The following is a 22,360-nucleotide window of genomic DNA, read 5'->3' on the forward strand; positions in this document are numbered from 1 at the left end:
TCATGCTATGACATTGTAATGGTCTTTGCAATTGATTTCTTAGTAAACATGCACAGAAAGAATACTGACTTTGCAGATCAGGAGGAAGAGCTGATTGTCTATGTAGACAGTGTCTGATGTGCAAAATAGTTACAGCATTTTTTGGGAGAGTGCACACAAGGGCTCTGTGAGACCAATGCCTTCTCTGCAGGACAGTGCTAACTGAGCACATACTTGCTCATCACTGTTTCAGGGCAGGATTTTAAAGTTCTGAATACTGGGAGCCAGAGACCTGAACAGAATCCCTAAATCTGCCACCATGGAATGTCTTCTGAGTGAACGTTGTATCCAGTTTAAGGCATCTGGGCAAGCCAGAGGTTTCAGTCCCTCTCTAGTGGCCCATGTGTGTTGCTGAGTGTCTTAAGGACCATGATTTAAAACTCAGTTGAGACAAAAACCTAGCAGCCAAAAGCAACTGTAACAGTTCAGAGCTTCTATTAAACATTTTGAACACAACTTGTTGAAGACTAAACGACTGAACAGGCCTGTTTCATGTATATCCTTGCAGTGGCCTACAGTGGCCTCAAAGAGGCCTTGGGGAGTGGGATGTGCCAAGTTCCTTCTCTGTCTCTCGCAAGAAATTCTACAGGCAAATTGAAATTCTTCAGTTGTCATATATTTTCTTATCATCAGAAGACTTGATCTACAAACATAAAAATTATGAGAGGAGATTTTGATCATGCTGAACACCGCCCCCCCCCTCCCAAATAAAAGGTTTAACACCAATGTGTAATGTGGAATATAAGAACTTGTGGTGGTTGTCTTGGCTTTTATGCAGTGAATCGTGATTGTAAATATATTTAGCTTAGCACACATATTTATTTTTCCCACAGCAAAATCAACATTACTTCCACTTTAAAAGCCAGACATCTCAGTTAGGCATTAAAAAAACAAAACAAAACAAAGAAAAGAAAAGGGAAAAAAAACCAAAAACAAAACAAAAAACCCCAAGCCAACCGACCAAAAAAATTAAAAAAGGCAATGGAAAACTGTATCCTATTGCAGTACATTTAGATTTTTTAAAGAAAATTGTTACTTCATTAGAATTCAATAAACAAGTTTTGCAATAAAACGTTAGAAATACTGTAATACACTCATTGTGTGGTATCACACTGGACCCCACAAAAAAAAGGGGAAATGTCATCTGTGATAACAGCAAAATTGAGCAACTACACCCGTTACACACAGAGTTATCACTGGAGAAGTGACACTGTCAGGGTCTGCCCGAACAGCCTAACGGTTTGCAAATGCCAAAACAAGTCTGAAGCACTCAGATAAGTAGAAGTGATGAGACGTGGTAAGAGACCTTTTAAGAGGACAGAGAGAACACAACTGGAAAATCTATCTCTAGCATGTGCGAGAGTAAGTTCCTATAGTGCTGAGTAGATGTGCTGAGGAAAATGCAGTTCAGTAGGTGAGAAAGAAAAGGCACTGAAAAGATACTTAAGCAGCAGGTTGATTGTAGTTAAAACCTGTATCTGAATCCTGAAACTTTATTAGGAGATTCTACTGACCGAGGGTTGTGGAGGATCTCTTAGCTTTTTATATATTATTTTTTCATTTCCTTCCGGCTACTGCCCCTTTTAACTCGTATCCTTTATTTCCAGCTTGCTTCAGCAACCGCATGCTGCTCCTGCCCGCGGCACGCAGGAACTCCCAGCACACAGGTGCGATCCCAGGCCCGCGGTGTCCCCGTCCCCGTCTCGCCCCGGCGCCGCCTCCCGTCCGCGGGAAGGGCCGGTGCGGCGGCAGCAGGAGGAGCGGGGGGCAGGTTTGCGGCGGCGGAGCCGCGGAGCTGGGGCTGCGCTCCGCGTCCCGCCGCGCACACGCACCCCCCGAGAGCCTGCGCCGGGCAGCCATGGGGCAGCCATGGGACAGCGGGACACCGCGCCCCGGAGCCGCCGGGCCCGCTCCCCCGGCTCCGCCCGCCCCGCCCGGGTGGAGCCCTGCCCCGCCCCGCCGCGGGAGGAGGATGAGGCGGCGGCGGCGGCCGCGGCCGAGGCGGCTGCCCCATGGCGGAGGTAAGTGAGGCACGGGCGGCTCCGGGCGGGCGGTCCCGCAGCCGCCTCGGCCGAGCGGGGCAGGCGGGCGGTCTGGGGGGGAGGGGGGGAGCGCTGGGGACGCGAAGGAGGACGCTTTTAGGAGCCAGGCACCGTCCCACAAAGAAAATTTAAAAAAGCCAGGAGGGAGACACACCTCCGGCGGTGTGCTGGTTGGCCCGTGCCCTGCCCGTGTCCCGGGCGGCGGGAGCCAAAGCGCCGAGCGGCGGGGCCGGGCTGCCGCGCAGCCCGTGCTGACGGAGCGACCCGCGGAGCCTCCTGCGCCGGAGCGAGCTCAGCCCCGCAGAGCTGCCCTGGCCCGGGCACAGGCCGGGGCCCAGCGCCGCTGTCACCTGCTGGGCAGGGTTGTGAGGCCAGGATGGACAGTTCTGCTTGGAATTTCCTCCGGCATCGCCTCTGTTTTCGTCGTGTGGGCACACAGGCTTCTCAAGAATGTCACGCATCTGCAGAAACGCAGCTTCTCCAGAGTGTTTCATATGGTGCACCCCTCACCTGGGCGCGGGGCACCTGTGCGTCATATTGCGCTAACTACACTTGTCAGGAACATTTCTTAAGTGTAGAGGGTCTTACTGTGCTAGGGCAAACCTCCGGGCTCCTTTCATCTGCCATCCGTTATCGGCGCGGCAGTTTCAAAACTCGCCGTGAAGCAATAAGCGGCCAGCAGCGCTCACCAGTTTCCCTGTTTATTCGCACCTCGTGCAGTCCGTGCTGCGCTTCTGTCGCCTCGTCCCACTCAGGCCCCCGTCCTGCACAGAGCTGAAGAGTTGTGTACAGCTGTAGCTCCAAGATTAGCCGAGCCACTCCGCTGCGAGGCTGGCTCTTCCCAGTTAAATTGCTGTTTGGAATAGAGTTTCATTGTTTCCTGCGTAGTTTGTGATCTGGGATTTTTGTGGTGCACTTCGTGGATACAAAAGGTACGGGAATGCCAAGACGGTGGGCTTGTGACTCAAGTTCAGTACATTTTGAAATACCAAGTTGAACTACCAACATTTTTCAAGTTGATTTTGAACAATTGTGAATAGCTGGTTCTTATTGTGAATTAATAGACCAGCATCAACTGGTAATTGTTTAATTTGTCATGCATGGTACATATTATTTTTCTTTTTAAATTTTCTTTTAATTTTTTCTTTTTTCCTATTTCCCCATTTGTTAACTTGGTTATTTTTGTAAAGTAGTTGCAAAACTAGTTTCAACACCCTGACTGTAAGAGATGACTCTTTTTATGTGGAGAGAAGATGATTCATTACTTTGCTAAGTGTAGCTCTGGGCCTCTCTCTTTACCACAATGCATTTAAGTGAAATAATGATTGGAGCAAGATAAGGCATTGTCCAGTCCTTGAAATAAAATGTAAAGGGATATCTGTCTAGAAACCCCCATGTCATTTCCACTGCACATCTTTTGAAGCACACGACAGGTCCAAAACATGAAACACAGATCAAAAAGTAGATTTTTTTTTTTTAAGGTGACCTTTGGTAGCTTTGACTCAGTCTACTTATGCAGGCAAAGTGTTATTGTAATATTATAATAGATTCCAGAGTGGGTCAACTGATTTATAACCTTACATTTGCCTTTTGTAAAAATAGATTTGAGCTATATTTAGCATTTCTCTTATCCATACTAGATCAGGATGAGAAGTCTATGTAAAGAGATGGAAGCATTTGGGTTTTTTCCTCTTGATATTGTGTGGCATCATGAAAAGTTTGCAGCTGGATTTAGCCATCCCTGGATTGATTTTATTCATTGGACTCCAGTCCCTGCTGAAAACATTTCTGGCAACGCAATGCAAGCTATTGGTCCTCATCTTTTGAGATCTAGTACTTAAAACTACTCTTGAATACAGGTGCAGATGAAAATTAATTCAGTGGCCAAAGCATGCTGTTGAAGCATACTAAACTGCAGGGGTTTAACTGTCCTGTGCTAAGATGAGGTGCAGTGTTAGAACAGCCTGAGCACTTTGGTTTTGACAAGAAGTGAATAGGTGGGTTCCTACACTTAGCTTGCTGCCCAGCAGTCTCAAATCAGCCCTAACCTTTGTATTCCCAGCAAACTATTTCATTCTGTTTGTTTCTGTAATCAAACACAGGCTTGCTGGTGAAATGCAAACCCCACAATATTTTATCACTTTAGTAATAAAAATAGTAAAAGATATTTCATCTGAAGCACACCCTTTAATGGAGAAAATAATCATACTATCTCAGTGTCTTGCTACTCATTTTCTTAGATGGATGTGTGTAACAGGACCAGGGATAAAAGTGTTTGTACTGCTACAGAGACTGCATTTTAAAAAGGGTTTTTTGTTCCAAGTTCTGCACTGTCCATTCTGCCCTGTCCTGCATGCCCTACAGCAGGTCAGAGCAGGTGTTGGTAGATGTGCCCTATGGCTTAGGGTGTTAGTTTAATGCCTCTGCACTGTTCTGATCTGGATCAGCTACAGAATCAAAGCTTGTAGGTTTCGTTCTCAGGGATGTTTAAGATTGAGACTAAGCTCCCTGAGAACCATGAGTTTAGAGGAAAAGAAATTAAAAAGCAATAAACATTTGCTTTGGATAACTGGAAAAACATTCATCGGTTTATGCAAGGGAATGGATTCATTTCTGTAGTAATGAAAGGTGGTGATTCAGGCCCTAGCTCTCCAAGAGTTCGGGCTCCAGCGGGCATGTTTGCTAAGGAAACAGATAAAAAGCCTAAGAGTGAGCCAGGTATTTTCTTTGGGGTGATTATTTCTCATGCTACTTTTTTTTTTTTTTCCCCAGTTCCAACAGTGTGCTGTACCTAGTCTTTCTTCTCACAGTTTGCTGGAAAAAAAGATTACGGTCCTGGTTGTGCTTGGGTTCCTTTTAAGAAAGGGTTTATAATGGGAGCATCACTTGCTCCTTAATATTCAGCACCTGTTTGCATGCTGGCATCCCCTATTGTAAACAGGGTGCCTGACTTTTTTTGTTCTACTCAAACCTACTCACACAAGTAAATCAAATTGAGTAGGCCACATTGAATTACTCACACAGGTAAAGTTGGGCATATCTGCTTATTTTTCCCCAATGTGAAGGAAAGTAAGGTATTGTTGGATTGCTCAAGGAAATTGCTTATTTTAAGGAAAACTAAAACTGAAATTTATAGGCACTGTGTGGCTGTGTACATTTTAAAGTTTTAAGCTCAGAAAGAGCCAAAAAAAAGGGGAGACAGGAGGAAGACACATAGCTGACACAAGGTATAGGTCTTATACTGGTGGGGAAAAGAGAAGCCATTCTACAGGCACATAACTTGGGTTACATTCCATGCCCCACTCTGCCAACTGTATTTTCCTTAGGCTTCTCAATGTAACACTGCCTCAACAACACTTCTGAAAGCTCCTACACTAAGCCCTAAGTCCATGTGAAAAATGAATGCGACACATTTTCCAAAGCATCTTAAAAACTGTGTGGGGAAACGGGATGCCTCAGTGCTACAAGATGCGGCATCAGTCCTATGTGTATGGTAATAGGATTCCCTGCCAAACAGAGAAGGTCTCAAGAAGGTTGTCACACAGCAGTGTCTTAGCTGAAGGTCTTGCAAGGGTTCAGAACTGCACTACTTGATTCAGTGATTTTCTTTTCTCTTTTCTTTTTTTGTATATCAGTATTCCTGTGTGTGCAAGTATGTGTTTATGTATGTACGTAGACATTTGAAGAAAGGGAGTTTAAAAACTCAATGGTTTATTTATCTTCTACAGAATATATGTGGGAGAATATTTGGATTAGCAAGAATGGACTGTGTAGCTCTTCAACTTTTTCTCTGTGTTAGTCTTACAGTAAAAATGTTCGTTCCATATCACGTGAACCCCAGGCAGCGATGCTGCCCATGCCACTAGAAGAGGCAGTACCTGAATGAGAGCAGGAGTTGCTGTTCTAGGTCATTGCACTCCATGTGAAACAAGCTCCAGCTCAGGGTGGGATAGAGAAGGAAGGTTCTGCTCCCACACAAGTCAAGTAGGTTTGTTATAGCTGAATGTATTGCATTCTTTCAACAGATCTTTGAGGCCCTTCCCAAGAGCTGAATTCCTGTACTTGATTAAACAACACCGTCTCTAATTAATAATTAACAGCATAATGTTGCTGTTGTTTATGAAGTACAAATTTTAAGGAAGAAGATGCACAGTGGATAATTTGTATTGTTTGTACTATTGTTTCTATGTTACTTTTTAGAAAGGGCAGTTTGAGTCAAACTAAGAATGAGGTTATGTAAAACCTCATAAAAGCACAGTTCTTTGAACACCATCAGAGGCAGAGTTTTATGGTATTAAAGCACTAGAAGGGGGAATCCATCCCAGACTTTGAACACCATTTGAAGTATTTATATTGAGTGAGAATAATTTGGGTTATGGATTTATTTTTGTTTCCTTGGTGAGTGTCAAAGTAAAGTAAAAGTTTTGGTAAAGTAAAAGTTAAGTAGGAACCAGGTAGGCTTTTCTCTGAAGGTTTTTTCTCCAAAGGCTGTTTCTGTAATCCATTGGAGAGCTTCCCACTGAAGCTGTGTGCTTAACTTGGAAAACATATTTCAAATTATCCTTTTCCTTTTTTCTTTTGGATTCACTGAGCAGTAGGGCATGGCAGTATCACTGTGGAGAGACATCTGGAAGTAGATAAATGGGATGGGTCCCTGCTTGTGAATGGCCCTTACCTGTTAGCCAGAACTCACCTTAAGGAGGTGGGGGAAGGACTTAATGGTGTTTCAGAAAGAGGTGGCATAAGAGAAGAACCTCAAACTTAAGTCTTGCAAGGGTTTGAAAAAGCCTAGTCAAAGGAGTGTTCAGGGAGGGTGTTAAAGGAAGTTGCAGTTGTGGTGTAGGGCTGACTTACAATAACATTTTCCTGCTCTTTGGAGAGTGGCCAAGGTATTGCCAGTGCAGGGGGTGGATGAAAAGTGTCTGTGAGAGTAGATGAGGGGAATATCAGGCATAAAGAAGGAAGAATTAGAGTGTTGTAAATGTGGAAAGTAGAAGAAGAATTACATGTGAGGGTCAGCAGGAAGGTGAAGACACTCAAATCCTAGAGGAGCTGAAGTGTCAGACTGTGACTTTTAATAGTGCTTCTTGTTCAGAGCTGTGAGTTGGCAGGCATTTGGTATTACAGAGAGGCTGGTAGCTTGGAAAAGCTGGGAGCTGGATGCCTGAGAAGGTATGTTTGCCTGAGAGGACTCAAAAGGAAGACATCTGGAACTGAATTGCAGACAAAGTTTTATCTAAAAGGGTGATTTTATCTAAAAGAGTTCCTGGGTAATTTTGTCTTTATTCAGTACTGACTGCATCATGCCAATCAGGGTATACAACCCACTCTGTGGCAAAGGTAGAACAGGAAGGGAGGGAGGTATCTTACGGAACCCTGATGTCAAGTAGTTCACTGACCACAAAAGAAAGCATCTTGGGGCACCAGAGATATAGAAAGAGGTTTTGGGTTTGGTTGTTTGTTTTTTTTTTTTTTGGGGGGGGGGGGTGGCGTGGAGGAGAGAGGGTGCACATTGGGTTTGGTTTGTTTTTTTTTTACTGTGCTCCGTCTGAAAGAGTGTCCGAATAAACTTAATTACACTCATCACATTTACTTTCAGGGATTTTGCATACTTTACTGATACCAAAATTGGACAGAAAACAAACTTCCAAACACAATTTGAAGTATTAGAAAGCAAGCATTCTTTATTCTCAGTGCGCTGAACACACCCAAAGAATATCTCCTCTAAGCAAATGTATTGTGAAACTGTCCAATAAGATACCACCAAGACCATACGTATTCATTACAGTGTACTAGCTAATATATAAACATCCCTTTTCCTAGAACTAATTTGCATGCATGTGCCTCTTACTGGACCTTTTATGGTCCTAGAGGGTTGTCTGAAGGAGTTTCTGGTGGTCATACTCAGTGAGTGCCCCCAGTGTGACAGATGACCTTGCCTTGAACTTGCCTTAGGGCATGTGCTGCTGCTTCTTACTATGTGGCTTTGCCACAAAAGCCAATATATTCCTCATTATCTGCTTATCCACTGGTTCCAGCTGTATTTAGCATCCTGTGTGTCTACTTTTGCATTCTTTTATCTATTTTGCTAGTTAGTCTTTAAGCTGTATTTAGCAACTTTGAGGGAAACCGAAAATTTCTATTCTTTATGTTGTCTGTCATTACAATGAAATCGGTTTCTGGTGAAAAACATCTGCACGGGACCAAATGGCTGGAGTGTGCACCTGTTTGGTGTATTTGTTAGAAGTGGTTTTAAAAGCTCATTTTGAAGGGGTTATTGAGCTATTTTCATCATGAAAACTGATGTTTTAATTGAAGTTAATGACAACATTATTAGTCTCTGTGTCTTCAACGTGTACCTGTCTCTGCCTTCATCTGGGGAGTAGGTTGGTGTTAATTTTGTGTTGGAACAGAGTGCACACAGTGTGTGTGTTTTGTAATAGCTGACACAGCTGGCCCATGCTATCTAAAGCCCTGAAATGCATGTGGTTGGAGAGTTGCTATCATCTCACTGCAGCACACAGGAGGGTTCACACAGGGAGTGTTTGGTTGCAGCCCAGATGGCATTATTAGGATTTAGAGTAGATACTACATAAATGTTTGACAGGTGCCGCATTTGGAGTCACATCTATGAACCATTTGATTTACTCATTTGCATTGCCTACCTAGCATGGTTTGTTGTAATGTTTAAGTCTAGTCATATATAATATGGAAGTTACCTTGATATTTGGTGTGTCCATCCACCATTCCACCCTCCATACATCCGAAACCCTGGCTGCATTTCAAAAAATAAAGTACTCTTCTGTTCTGGTGTTTTCAGGATATTTTAGGGCTTATTATGAATATAGAGAAAAAGCAAGAAATATTTTTCTTATCTATTAAGTAGATACCAGTTTGTAAGATTATTATCACATATTTAAAGTACACAGGCAAAGAGCAAGATCACTAAAATTAGAGCTGAATTATATCAGATACACATAATTATATTTAATTATTAATTGTATTTAATCCTGCCAAGTAGTAAAGTGGAACTACTGGTTATGTTACTAGGAGCTGTTTTGCTTAACTTCTGCTGGTATTGTGCAAACTTAAAGGATAACACAACAAAGTTCCAACACAAACCATTCTATGATTCTATTCTGGAAATGCTACTTAATTATTCAAAACGTGGCAAGGAGCGCCAGGCCTGTGCCACATCTTTTTAGCTAATAATGAGAGGGCTAATTCTACAGAGAAATGCACTTAGTAATGGAGAAGGGACAAAAGTTTGTAGAAAACCATCTCAAAGGTTAATGACATCAATGGAGCAGTTTAAAACTTAACTAAAATAAAGAGAGCGTAATGTAGAGTAATTGGAAGATAGCACTTGAACAGGATACATGAGTAAACAGCACCAGAAAAAAAAAAAAGTTTTTTGCAAATAATTGTGGGTGCACACCTTTGCTCTAGCACTGAGATGTCTGTAGTGATAACTCTGAGTCTGACTGCAGTGAACCAACTTTGCAGGGGCAGGTACTCCCTGCCTCTCAGTGCTGTCTGTGCACCCAGGCAAGCCACCCTGTCTGCTCTGCTCTCTTCCAGCAAGACCTTTCTGTTACTCCAGAGCTAGTTCAAGTATTTCTGTGCACTTTTAGCCCTGGGTTGTGTGGTTCTAGTCCTGTGTGCCAACTGCACACAGATCAATAGCTGAAAACAGATTGATTATGCTTTGTGCTGCTCCTATAGAGGCATCTTCTTACCCATCCAATACACCACAGTAGACCTTTTTTTATTTTGGTGCCATTACAGGTTCTGCTCCCTGTACATTCTTTTAAGGACAGCAGATAAGACATGGGTCTAGGAAGCAAGAGGAGGAGATATGTGAAGGATAGTTTGATGTACAGTACACCCAGTTCATGCTGAGATCAATTCTTTGATTTACTTAATTGGAAACTAAAGGCTCTGTTTTTAACATAGAGTAAGAACCTCTGGAAGCCTGCTGGAGCAGGCAATATGCTTCCAGTTAAGTGTAGGCCAGGCCACCCACAAAACCATACTTTTTCTCACTTCCACATTGATTCTTGGCCCTCCTTAAGTAGCAGATTTGGCATAAACTACTGTTTTTCATATTGCAAAGACTGACAAACTGAAGCCTATAGCTGACCTGTGGTAAGCTGTACCTTAGGGAACAGGCAGGTGCAGGGTTAGAGCCCAGCCCCCCACATACAAGGCTGGTAGATAATTTGGTAAATAATATTCAGTCTCAGACTGTGTTCTTTAATGAAACTGAAAATATTAGGTGGCAGAACAAGATGAAAATTTCAGATACTTGGGATTTTATTTTTTTTTAATGATTATTTTATTATGAGAATTTTAGTGTAGCTCTCTGGCTTTGTGCTTGCACAGAAGTCCTTCCAAATGCAAATCAAAGGTTGCCCTCAGGCAAGGTTCTAGTTTGCCATTTGGAAACAGCTTGCTATTGGAGGCATGAACTTCCACACCCTCCAGCGGTAGAAATGGAAAGGCTCCTGCAGTAGATGGGTGGTATTATTAAGTCTTCTACAATCAGCAATAATTAAGTCTTTCTCTCTATACAGAGACAGCTACATGCTGTCCCGATTTCTTGGGCTCAATGGTATTACTGTAACTCAATTACTGTTTCTTCTGTTACCCTTGTTGCAAAATAAGGATGGGGAGGACAGAAACACTGAATGTGGCAGCACAGTGCTGAGTAAATGGTATCTACACCTAATCCTTCTTGTCATTAGATTAATATCCAGACTCTGTAATAAAGCTTTTGTCATTAGATGTACATCCAGTCTGTAGAATTAAGGTGTCTTTAATGAAATACCTTACTCAAAAACATAGTGTGGCTGTTTCTTGGGGAGACACCCCTCCTATTCTCCCCATAGCAGTAGTCCAGCAGTCAGTCCCAAGTGATACAGCAGGCATGGAAGGAAGCGTTCTGTTGTTGAGCTGTGCTGTTCAGTCATTCTTCATCGCTGAGGAAGACTAGCAAGGTGGTGCAAAGTGTAATAAAGAGCAAAAACCTTTATCAGCATAATCCAGGGGATTTTTGTGAAAAGCCAAAACAGAGAAATGAAGGCAAAAAGGTTCTGGTTGATTGCTGTATAGAGGGTTTTGCTGAAATGATCCCATAGGTGAAAATTTGTGATGTGAAATATTTTATGTGTGCTGTATCTATACCATGACTGTTGTGAAAACCTGGCTATAGGGCCAGGATCCTTCAGCAAGTGCCCTGGTAGTGGTGAAAGCAGTTTTTTCAAAGGATGGAAAACCTATTGTAGTAATAATTGCTGTGAACAGCTATGAGTATATTTTTATATCATCTCCTAGAGGAAGAAATGGTGTTAGTAAGACTCCTCTTCAGAGCCACACAGTGCAGCATTATGAAGCTCACTCAGAAGAGATGACACGTTCCCTTTGGTAAGCTACAGGGAATGGGCATGACTGCAAGTGTGAGACCCTGCATCCCTCCCTTCCCTACCAGCACCTCTGTTCCATTCACATCAGCAGGAGTTCTCTGCAAAGATCAGAGGGAGATTCTGACCTCCCTTCTGTGCTTAAGGCCAAGAGTCTTTTAGGCAAATGGTTTGTGATCCTGTAGTGCAGCTGGTGGCTCTCAGACTGGAAACTAGGGGTACCATGACACCATCTATGGCTGAGTAGAGAAAATAGATATATTTTTCCCTAAATGATACCTAAAAATGAATGTAGACTCTAGATAAATTCCAAAATTTGTAGTCGGAAATATTCTCCATTTCCTTGGCAGCCAGCAGTTTAATATACTGATAAGAAAAGACCTGAAAATTCAGTTATCTTTGACATCTCGAGGAAATTAATACAAGACAGTTTTCACAAATTTCTGTGAGCTTCAAGAGCATTTAGTTTCCCTTCAGAAAGGAGATGTCCCATCAGGTACATCAGAAATTTAGTTGTCCTCACAGTGGTTTGGGAAAGGACCATCTCCATTGTAGACTTTAGCAGACCAGCATCATCTGCAGTTAGATTTCTACCATAAGAAAGTTGAACTGTGAGGATTTTGAACGATCTGTAGGACACATCATGGGCTCTTCCCAAAGCTACCCCAAGTTTTTCTTTTCCCTGGCAGAGGAATAGGTTTATATCCCTGGAAATTTTAAAAGGAGCAATCAAGTTTGTGACTCATATACCTTCTTTATACAAACCCAGTGCTTGCAGTTGGTTTTTAGAGGCATCACATTATAGATACCACATTTCTAACTATTTCCTGCATTTGCCTCTTCTGCAGCCAGTAGAGTAATGAATTTGCTGTGTTATCCAGGAGCTGAAGGCTCTGCCACAGCAGCAGCTTTCCAGGCCACTTGGCTCCAGAGGAGCTGCTTAAGATCTTTAATAGCAGTTGTCCTTGACTTCTTAATCACTTTTGATGATCATGAATTTTATTAATTAGAATATTAACAGGTCACATTAATTTGACAAGTGTTTGGTTGGTTCTCTGTAGAATTAAAGCCTAGCCCTGATCTTGCAAGCATGTAATTATGGGACTAACTTCATGCCTGTGATCTGCTCCATTGGACTCATTCAAGTGTTTGCAAGTAGCTACTTACCATATTCTCAGTGTCTGTGTAGTACATACCCTCTCCTGTTTAACTACATAGAGAAAACTGTTGGTTAGGAGGTTTGTTTTGTTGTTATTGTTGTTTTGCACGTGTGTATGTCTGGTTTTAGGCAAGTAAGTTTGTTTTCTCATATCTGGCAATAAAAAATCATCTGGTCACTTCCAGATGCAGCTGACAAAGAAGACATAATGTATTGGAATATAATTTCTAATGAGTAGAAACTGTGTTAGGCATCACTGGAGGAAACTCTTCACTCTTACATCAGAATGACAGATGAGTGCCCTGTAGATCTATTTGTTTTTACAAATGACTGTTTATAAAGCTAAAGTTCTCTGCTAGTCTTGAAAAGAAAGTACAGAAAAATTGAAAGCCAACAAACAAAATTAATTTAAAAGAAAATCAAGTTTCATATTTTTAAATATTTAAATAGAATGTACAAAATTGAAAATAATGTTAATTTAAGGTTATATTTAATTTTTCTCCAGAGTCCTGTTTTTAAACTTTCTATATTTACTTTTTAATGTGTTTTGTATGAAGGAACAATTTTAAAACTCTTATATGTTTTTGATGACTATTACAATTGCAGGTTTTATGTAGTTCATGCTTTCATAACAAACCTGTAAAGTAAATTGTTTGCTGAGATTTTTAGAACTGAACACTATCTCATTATGTTTGCTGCTGTTGAAAACTTGTCTTTTCTGCTCCTACCATAGCATTTTGCTGGGAATACCTGGAACCAATGCAGTGTGGCCACTTGGCTTCCTGGCTGCTATTCCACTGAGTTTCACATTTTAATAACACAGACTTGCCCTGCAAAAGCTGAAATATGAAAATATTTTTAAATCTAAATACACACTTGAAAAATAGGAATTAGCACTGATTCCTTGTTACTCTAGCAATATTCCAGCCCTATAATAAACAATGAAGAAGTCTGATGATACAAATATAGATAAAATAAAACTTGAAAATTGTTTCTGAGGCCCCTATATTTTAACAATCTCATCACAGGAGATTAAAAATCTCCATCACTTGGATAAATGAAAATGGGTAATGTCTACATGGAAGTGATGGGAAACAGAGTTGCTGTTACAGTATGGGTAAGCAAGGGATTTTGCTAACTGGCCATGTATAATTGCAGGCTTTAAGATTACATCATTGAGTATCTATCTGGCTTGGATATGTTGTTGTGAAATGACCTCCAAAAGACACTGATAGTCCAAACTTTTCATGAAATCACATCGTGGTTCTTTGTCTGGTTTAGAAGAATTTGTTTCCAGTGCCCATTTCTACTGCAGATGGGTTCAGTGCCTGGGCACCAAAACAAGAGGTGGTGGCTGCCCCCCTGAACTGACACTGGTCTTATTCTGCCCCCAAAGTCTACACAGTTCTCAGTTCATCCACATGACCTGTTCAGTGCATATTTTATTTGGAATGCTATCACTGGAGAAAAAAAGTGCCTTTTAAAGATTAATTTTGAGAGCATGCTGTGTAATAGAACCATTTTATTTGTGTCTTCAGGATGTTGACCTGAAAGTATGTCAGGGAGCTTTGGATGACTGCTGTCCACCTCCAGGACAGGATCAACTGGAACTGCAAGAAGAGAAAGTCATAAATCAAGTAAGTGATGAAAAAAAGGGAAGAAGGGAAAACTGAAGATGAAGTGAGGGAGGATACAGAACTTATCACTAAGATAAATAGTAGTGAAAGGTTTTGAAAGGAATAATTTATTTCCTCTTTTTATTTGAAGTGTTCCTTGCCAGGGCAAGAAAGAAATTGTCACTTCAGACAATGCTTTGTGAATGATGCACTTGTACACCTTTTTGAAAATTGACTCCTTCCTTCAATCCCCCACTATTTTTTGAGTAGTTGAAATATTCAGAGGTTTACAGAAAACACTTGCAACTAATTATTTTTTAATCTGGGTTTATTTTCTCTGTTGTGAAGGTGTTGTGCTTCTGGGGAAGGATGTTTTTGCCTACAAACACTAGAGACATGGATGCTAAATTATACTGCTCTCACCATTTATATAAAGCTTGATGCTCAGATGTAGAATTACATTTGGGACACTCAACTCTTCTATTCTCTCTAAGAGCTACAATGAAAAGGGCATTCAATTTTCTTGAGACCTTGTGAGAGCTGAGAACATCTGATCCAGGTGTCTTGCCAGCCTCTCTGTTTGCCACTCCCCTGAGAGCTCCCCACACTGGTGGGGAGGTACAGCTTCAGAGGAAAGCCCATTTCTGCTGTTGTGGGCAGTGTAGGGATGCTCAGGCCATGGAGCTGTTCTGCTCATTCTAGCAACATGTCATCTCCCATCAGGATGAAGACCTGATGGTGGAGTCAGCAGCAGTATTGCACTGCGCTCTATTTCCTCTCAGACTTTGATTTTTACCTCCTTTAGGTAAAATAACTGTGCTTTACACCATGTTTCTCTTTTTGTCACAGAGCAACAGCAACCATGTAGATTCCCTTCTCTCCTTAGAGGGCTATTTACAGCTTCTGTCATCGCAGGTGGAAAACATGCTAGAGGTAAACGAGAAAATACAGGTATTGCCAATAGATTGGAATATAGTCAGCAATTACTGTGTTTTATCAAATAAAACCACCACAGCCTACCCTACCTACTCTGGGAATTTACTGGCAAATCAATGTAGTAAAACTTTCCTGAAACTGCTAAAGATGCTACTATCCACCTTTTACAAAAGCTCTCATTGGCTTTACTTGAAAAAATGTCCCCAGCAGCTTGTCTGGTGTAAGAGCTGTGTCTTCACTGTGATCTGGTGTTCAAAGTTGGATGGAGCCACTGGACAACTGAGTTAGTTCAACTAATAGTTGCCTTTCTGAAACCTAATACCAGTTTGTATTTATGCAGCAGCTCTTGGTGTGTTTCTCTAGAGCAACACTGATTTATTACACATTTATTTATTGGGCATTTGTGGTGAAAGATTACATTTGTCATAAATATTGGGTCAAGCACTTACAGGGTTGCTGCTCTCAAGAACAGATCATCTTCACTGCAAATCAGGTCAATCAGCATTAACAGTAAACCCATTTAGTGTTTTGGGGGTTTTGTGGTTTTTTTTAAATCTTGTGGCCCTCTGATACTATATTTTACTTTCTGTGTGTCCGTCTTCACAAAAACCAGTTGTTATTTTAATTGAAGTCTCCCTCTTCTCCCACAGCTCATAGCTGCAACTATTGACCATGAAGCTACTCCCTACATTCCTTTTTGGCAATACTTCAAGGGTATCTTATATACACTTCCCATCATAGGATCCTCTTCCGGGGTCATAAGTGTTTTCAATATAACTTCATGCTTATTGGTTTTGGGAATTTCTAGCTTGGATAGTACCTTCTAGCCCATAAATTAGCCTCCTCTTCTGTTCAGATCTGGAAATGGATTACACACTAACAAGATGTCTAAGTTCATCAGTTTAGCTTTCTCTGTTCTCAAAATTTGAAAGGAATTTGGCTGTAGACTTCATACAGCTATTACAATACACAGTAACATATTGCATATTTTATTTAACATCATTAATGCAGTGCCATCTTGTGACAATCTATCTCTTGAATATGGATTGATTGTTTCTGCCAATTATCAAGTCTTTACAGTGAGTGGGATTTTTTGATAGATGACTTACTAAGAATCATTCTTTTCATGGGATTAGTTGAAAATAGCATCTCTGTCTCACAGACTGCAGGTGGTCTAGTACAAGGTAACTCCCTAGGAGAAGTAAGGCAAGACCTTCTTCTGTTACCTGAGCTCCCAATAAGCGTAATAGAGAACTTAAGATGTTCTGGTCCTTACAGTACATCATTCCTTCCCTGTGAAAAGTGTTTTTTACATGTTCACTCAATGGCAATCACAAAGTTCTTTCCTGAAAAACAGTAAGGACACTCAGCTATAGAGGAATCCTATACGCTTCCTACTTGATGTAGGTACATTCTGAAGTACTTTGTATTGATCTATTTCATGACTACTCTGCCTGACAGCAAGCACCCGACATAACCTTGGACACTGGCTTTGTGCTTCTAAGGCCCAGCAACTATAACTCAGGTCCACAAAAGGTGGGCCTTAGTGCTACAGCATTACCAGTCCAGTTAATTGTTTGAACATCAGGGCCGAGGCATCATATATCAGCTTTGGTTTTGTAAAAAAACCCCTGAGTAGCAATTTAAAGTCAAGACATCCACAAAAGGTGTGACTTGGTGGGGGGGATGTTACCTCCAAACTGATCAGTATAACAATTCAGCAGAGTTTTGGATGCAATAAACTTCAGTTAAATGGAACTAAACCAAATGTGGCACCTCACAGCCCTGAAAACTTCATAAACTGTGAAATAAGTAGTGAGACTGCAACAGCACAGTCTTAATGTTCCTGGCTTCCACTCCTCTTTTCTTCACCGCTGTCCTTACTGGTTAACTTCTGCAGATGAGCTATTTATCTTCTTTAAAAAGTTTGTTTTCTAACAGTTTAGCACCTTGAACTAGCTCACCCTTTAATCATCAATACCACTACCAGGGAAGGGTCATGACCACTTCTCCTAGCAGGACTTTTTTCTTAGATCAGATCAGACAGAACACATAGGCCATAGTTTGTACACTTGACAATAGTCCCATTTTTACCTCTCAACCCTCATCAGTCCCACACTGTCCTTTGCAAGTTGTCCTCCCATTCCTTCAGTCACTTCTGCACTCTTCCTGCTTCCTTTGCCATATGCCAATATAGATTATGCGTTATACAGATGGGAAACAGCATTCCAAATAGCTAGAAGAGGAGTTTAACATTAAAAAAAAAAAAATTGGCTTTAATAGAATCAAGGAGTGGAATGTTAAAAAGCAAATTGATTGTGACTGTGTAGGGGAGCGATATAGAAGCATTCATTTTATGAAAGATCTCATTTCCCCCCCTCCCCCCCTTCATCTTTTAGGTGAACTTACTGGAAGATACACAAGTTGCTACTTCTAGTAGAGGCCAAGACCCATCATCTTCACACCACAATATAAATTTGACCCAGACATTTCAGAACAGTTTCAGTCCTCCTGATGCCATGCTACTAAGAACAGACTACCCCACTCAATTAAATTCAAAACCAAGACTCTTACAAAGGCAAGAGTTTTTCCCTCAATTAAGCTCTGATAACACAAATTCAGAATCACTGTTTCATGGGTCAAATTTGACAGGGCTGTTTTCAGTTGCTGACCTTAGAAATCTAACAGCCCATGATGATAATTTTGATGAAATTAAGCTCATGTCTTTGGCTTTGGAGGAAGGCTTTAGTCCTGTAGAAGTTTCTCAGATCTTTGAAGAGCCTGGCTCAGATTCGGGACTGTCTTTGAATTCAAATCACAGCACCACCTCTTACTCAGTCTGCTATGAAGATTCTGTTGGGTACAGCAGCAGTGTTAAACCTCCTTCGCACGGCTTAGGAGCTGTTGGTGGCCACTGCCAAGAAAACATTAAGCACAGCCTTGTGGAATATCCAGGTGTTGCAGAGCGTTCTACAGAAGCCACACTTCAGCAGTTTCTTCATAATCACACTTACAATCAGCTGCCAAGTCAAGCAGCATCTGCTCTAGAGCATCATCAACAGATGTGGATGAAGAAATCAAACAAAGTAAAGGATAGGTGCCATAATTCTACTGCTACAAACCGGAGCAGAGATGAATGTCGTGCAAAGGCTCTGAGAATACCATTTTCAGTCGAGGAAATTGTGAGCATGTCCGTTGACTCTTTCAACACCATGCTAGCGCAGAACCAGCTGTCAGAAACTCAAGTATCACTTCTACGTGACATCAGACGAAGAGGAAAAAACAAGGTAGCAGCCCAAAAATGTCGCAAACGCAAACTGAATGCAATTCTTAACTTGGAAGAAGATGTGTGCAATCTCCAAACACAAAAGGAGAGCCTTAAAAAGGAGCACTTCCAGTGTAGCAAGTCAATCAACCAGATAAAGCAAAAATTAAACAACTTGTATCATGACATTTTCAGTAGACTGAGGGATGACCAGGGTAGACCTGTCAACCCACGCCAGTATGTCATTCATTGCAGTAGCAATGGTAGTGTTTGCATAATACCCAAGCACTTGGCCAAATCTGAACAGAACCAAGATAACAGAAAAGAGTAGAAACAAAAGTAAGATGACTGGAGATCACCTCAATCACCTTTATTTTGCCTGAAAGGATGCTAAGAGTACTTGTGTGAAGACTAAAGGTCAGTGATTACAGCAGTTCAAACAGAAACAACTACACTTGAGGAGAAACACTCTATGTTCAAGGGTCTGGCAGACCCAGCTGTGATCTGTTAGAAGGTCCACGAGCTGAGGCTTCCGGATGAGGAAATCCATTTCGTTTTAGTTAGAATTAAAGGAGCTAGACCATCACTGTAGTGTAGCTTTGTAGACCTCTGTTAAAATTAGGAATTTTGTTACTGGTAATGGGGGCAGAGGGGAGAACATCAGTGAGGGATAAAAGTCAACTTTGGATCAATGTTACACATGCAAGAAAATGTTTTAGTCTTGAATACTTGACTGTTTATACAGAAAATGACCTTATTTTATTCTCTAGCACTGAAAGAAAAATTACAGTTCTAGTGCATCTTCAGCTTAAATTCACTGTGGATTTACATAGGCTCAAGAGGTAACTGCACGCTTTGCATTTATTCAGAATGGCTCTGCTTTTCCTTTGAGGAGAGCAGCCCAAGAGGCTACTGCATTTTTCCTCAGTACTTTCAGCATCGTAACTCCAAGCAAAGATAATCTGCCACTTAATTTTACAACTCATACAATTAATCTGCAAACATGCTGAAAAATAGTGTCTGATTGAGTATTTTCTTACCTTCATCCTCTGCAACTAAATCATTCTCAGCTTTTTTCTGCAAAAATGACCAATGGTGAAGGAGTTGTTCTGTTTCCTAGTGACTGTGATATTTATTTGCACACGTTCTCTTTTCCTCCTATTTTGACACCTTCCTCAAGAAGTACTTGAGCTTTTCTCTGTGGCTTTTTTAACTGGTATTTTTTAAGTGTCTTAAATGTTCCAGATTTAATTTTTTAAAATATACATTTTACTTAGTCTTTAATTAAATTGAACCGAATTACTATTTATCTATACTTGTAATTACAAGGTTACATTCTGATAGTGCTCCAAATAAAGAGTTTTTTGGTTTGACATTTATTTGTGCTATTAGAAAGAAGTTTTATTCACTTACATACTTAAAACATCCTATCCTTTACTGTTTTACAGCCTGAAAAAGGTCTGCAAAAGAGATGGCCTAAAAGGCCTGTAATGAATGATAAGGAAGGAATGTTGAGGTATATTATTATGAAAATAGCTACTAATATTAATTTCTAGATAACAACACTTTTTTTTAAATTTTATAATTAAAACACATAAAACTGGTATTTAAAAAGTTCTCATTGGTCATGGCATGATGACAATGGAGCAAACTTACATTCAGGTATGTTAAAAATCACTTGTACCAATCACGTAAGAACTACACATTCAAGCTTAAATGCCAAATTATACCTGCTGAAGAAGCAAACTGCCACTAGCATGGAAGTCACATTGGCTGCTTGCACTTATCTGTGACAAAACTGATACTATCAAGTGACATTTTCTGAAAAGGGAGCCCTAAGATAGTGCCAAGTGCACTGAATTATCAATAATGAAATCAGCCTGCTTGAACAATTTTCTCAGCATTTTCTGTTAAAAGATTTCTTTAAATAAATGTGTATGTGCATTCTTTATTGGTTTCACCACAGTCTCAAGTTGGTAAGTGTAAAGTCATAGCAGAAAGTCTCATTCCTGAGGCTATGCAATTTCTTCCTGTTTACTGGCTAGATCACAAATTCCAGCCAAAACATGCAAGGGGTATCAGATACATATGACGAATTGTCAACTTTTTTTCTAGTTGTAGGGGAAAAAAGAAGTACATATTTAAGTCAGAATGATCATAATCAATTAAATTACATAATAAACATTTTAAAATTCATGCACTTACCCTTTGCAGGACAAGGTCTTTAAACCTACTTCACTGCCCACGTGCATAAATTCTGATAGCTACTACATTAGGCTCACAAGTGAGAAATCCAGAAAGCCAAGTATTTCTGCTTTAGGGCCTCACATGGGGAGGTTAAAAAAAAAAAGCCTAAACTTTCTGCTGCCCACTCCTGCAGTAGCAGTGGCAGGTGGGCTCTCTGGATTTTTTAAGGCCAGCTGCTAATGTAGTCCTGCATATACCCAACTGGGAAATAGCTACACAGTTAAATTTTGGTACATACAAAAAGTAAGGCATACTGTAACCCTTTCAGAACACAATACTAATGGAAAGCAGCTTATTCCAACTGATCCATTTAAGACATTAGCCCCAAGCCCATTCCATTCCCTCTAAATTTGCAGAATGTAAAGGATTATGAACTGCCCTCAGCTAATTGAACTGTCATTATTGCCCAGTAACTGTATTTCTGTTTATGTATGAACCTCAGTTCTTCAGAACCAAACAAGCAACTCTACTACTGAGCCGAAATACTGATTTTGGGTGGACTGCAACAGTACTGGTGATACAATGAACCTTATGTGGATGTGTATTTTTTAAACCATCAGCTGTCTGCACACAGGACAAAACCATAGGTAGAATTCAGACCAATGTCCTGGTTTTAACTGGAGTAGACACTCATTTTAAGTGTCTTCCCTTTCTGCAACTAGCCTGTGTTTAATGAAACATTCCAAACAGACATAACACACACACACAAAATCCACACCAAATAAAAATTCCCAAATACAGCCTGGTCTTGGCTATGCTTTATAGTTCCATATCCTCAAAAGATGCATGGTTAGGCTAGAGAGCTTAAGCTTTTAATACACTTTATGTACTGGCCTTAGACCATATTTACTACAAATAGAGACACTATAGAATTAAGCTTTTCGGGTAAACAGGACTGACCAAAGAAAGTTATTACTGAAAGGGTGGTACAATGTGGGTAACACCTGACTGAAGCCTGTCTTGTCTTTATTGACGGATCAAAATTTTCACAAAATCAAAATCCCAAGTGTACAAACCAGGAGCTTTACTGAGTGAAAAGATACAATATGTTATCAAACCTACTCTGGAGCCAGATGTGACCAAGCCATTAAGCTGTATCCTACCTTACTACTACTGCTCTGTTGAAACACAGGTCTCTGAAGTTAGACTGAAAACACTTTTTAAATATAACTAGGAAATCACTATGTTGATGATTGTAACCATAGCTGTTGACAAAAGCAACAAAAATCAGAAACACCGAAGTGGGAGTGATCATTAGAATACTGTTCCCATGGCAAAGCTTTTAAGTAGTCTGTAACACTTCAGCGGTAAACTGCATTTTTGTTATGTCAGTAAGAGCTTATCTGCAAGAGGTTAAGTAAAAACACTATGTGGACTGTATTCCCATTATTGATGGCAGCAACATGTATTATGAAGCATTACCTGCTGGCTGCTCCAAGATTCACACCTGCTCTGGGGAAACATCCACCAGCAGTAAATGCAAGCAGAGTACTCCATCAAACTGCAACACCCATTGCATGATTGTTGCCTGTAGAGACATCCTCCCAACAGGTGTTCCCAGAACAGACACAGCATTCTGCTGAAACACTACACACACTCTGAATGACCACTACAGTACTGCACTGAAGTGCAGC

At 40.8% G+C, this 22,360-nt stretch overlaps 1 protein-coding gene across 4 annotated transcripts; it reads left to right on the forward strand.

Moving 5' to 3' along the window:
* Positions 1–1,311: 1,311 nt before the first annotated feature.
* On the forward strand, positions 1,312–19,228 carry NFE2L3 (NFE2 like bZIP transcription factor 3). 4 transcript variants are annotated; one of them, XM_053969269.1, is made up of 5 exons: positions 1,312–1,401; positions 1,647–1,706; positions 14,201–14,299; positions 15,128–15,229; positions 17,614–19,228. In XM_053969269.1, the coding sequence occupies exons 1-5, from the start codon at positions 1,327–1,329 to the stop codon at positions 18,808–18,810; spliced, it is 1,533 nt and encodes a 510-aa protein (XP_053825244.1). In that variant the 5' UTR covers positions 1,312–1,326; the 3' UTR covers positions 18,811–19,228. The 4 variants fall into 4 exon arrangements, with proteins under 4 accessions (XP_053825244.1, XP_053825311.1, XP_053825385.1 ...); XM_053969336.1 differs by having other exon boundaries at positions 15,128–15,211; XM_053969410.1 differs by lacking the exon at positions 15,128–15,229.
* The last annotated feature ends 3,132 nt before the right edge of the window (positions 19,229–22,360 follow it).

Source organism: Vidua macroura, chromosome 1, assembly GCF_024509145.1.
Source record: "Vidua macroura isolate BioBank_ID:100142 chromosome 1, ASM2450914v1, whole genome shotgun sequence".
Taxonomy (NCBI): Eukaryota; Metazoa; Chordata; class Aves; order Passeriformes; family Viduidae; genus Vidua; species Vidua macroura.

Coding starts and splice junctions, on each gene's coding strand:
- NFE2L3 (XM_053969269.1), top strand. CDS start 1,327: ATGAGACGTGGTAAGAGACCTTTTAAGAGGACAGAGAGAACACAACTG. Junction 1,707..14,200: donor CAGGAACTCCCAGCACACAG/GTGCGATCCCAG, acceptor TTGTGTCTTCAG/GATGTTGACCTGAAAGTATG. Junction 15,230..17,613: donor AGGTAAACGAGAAAATACAG/GTATTGCCAATA, acceptor TTCATCTTTTAG/GTGAACTTACTGGAAGATAC.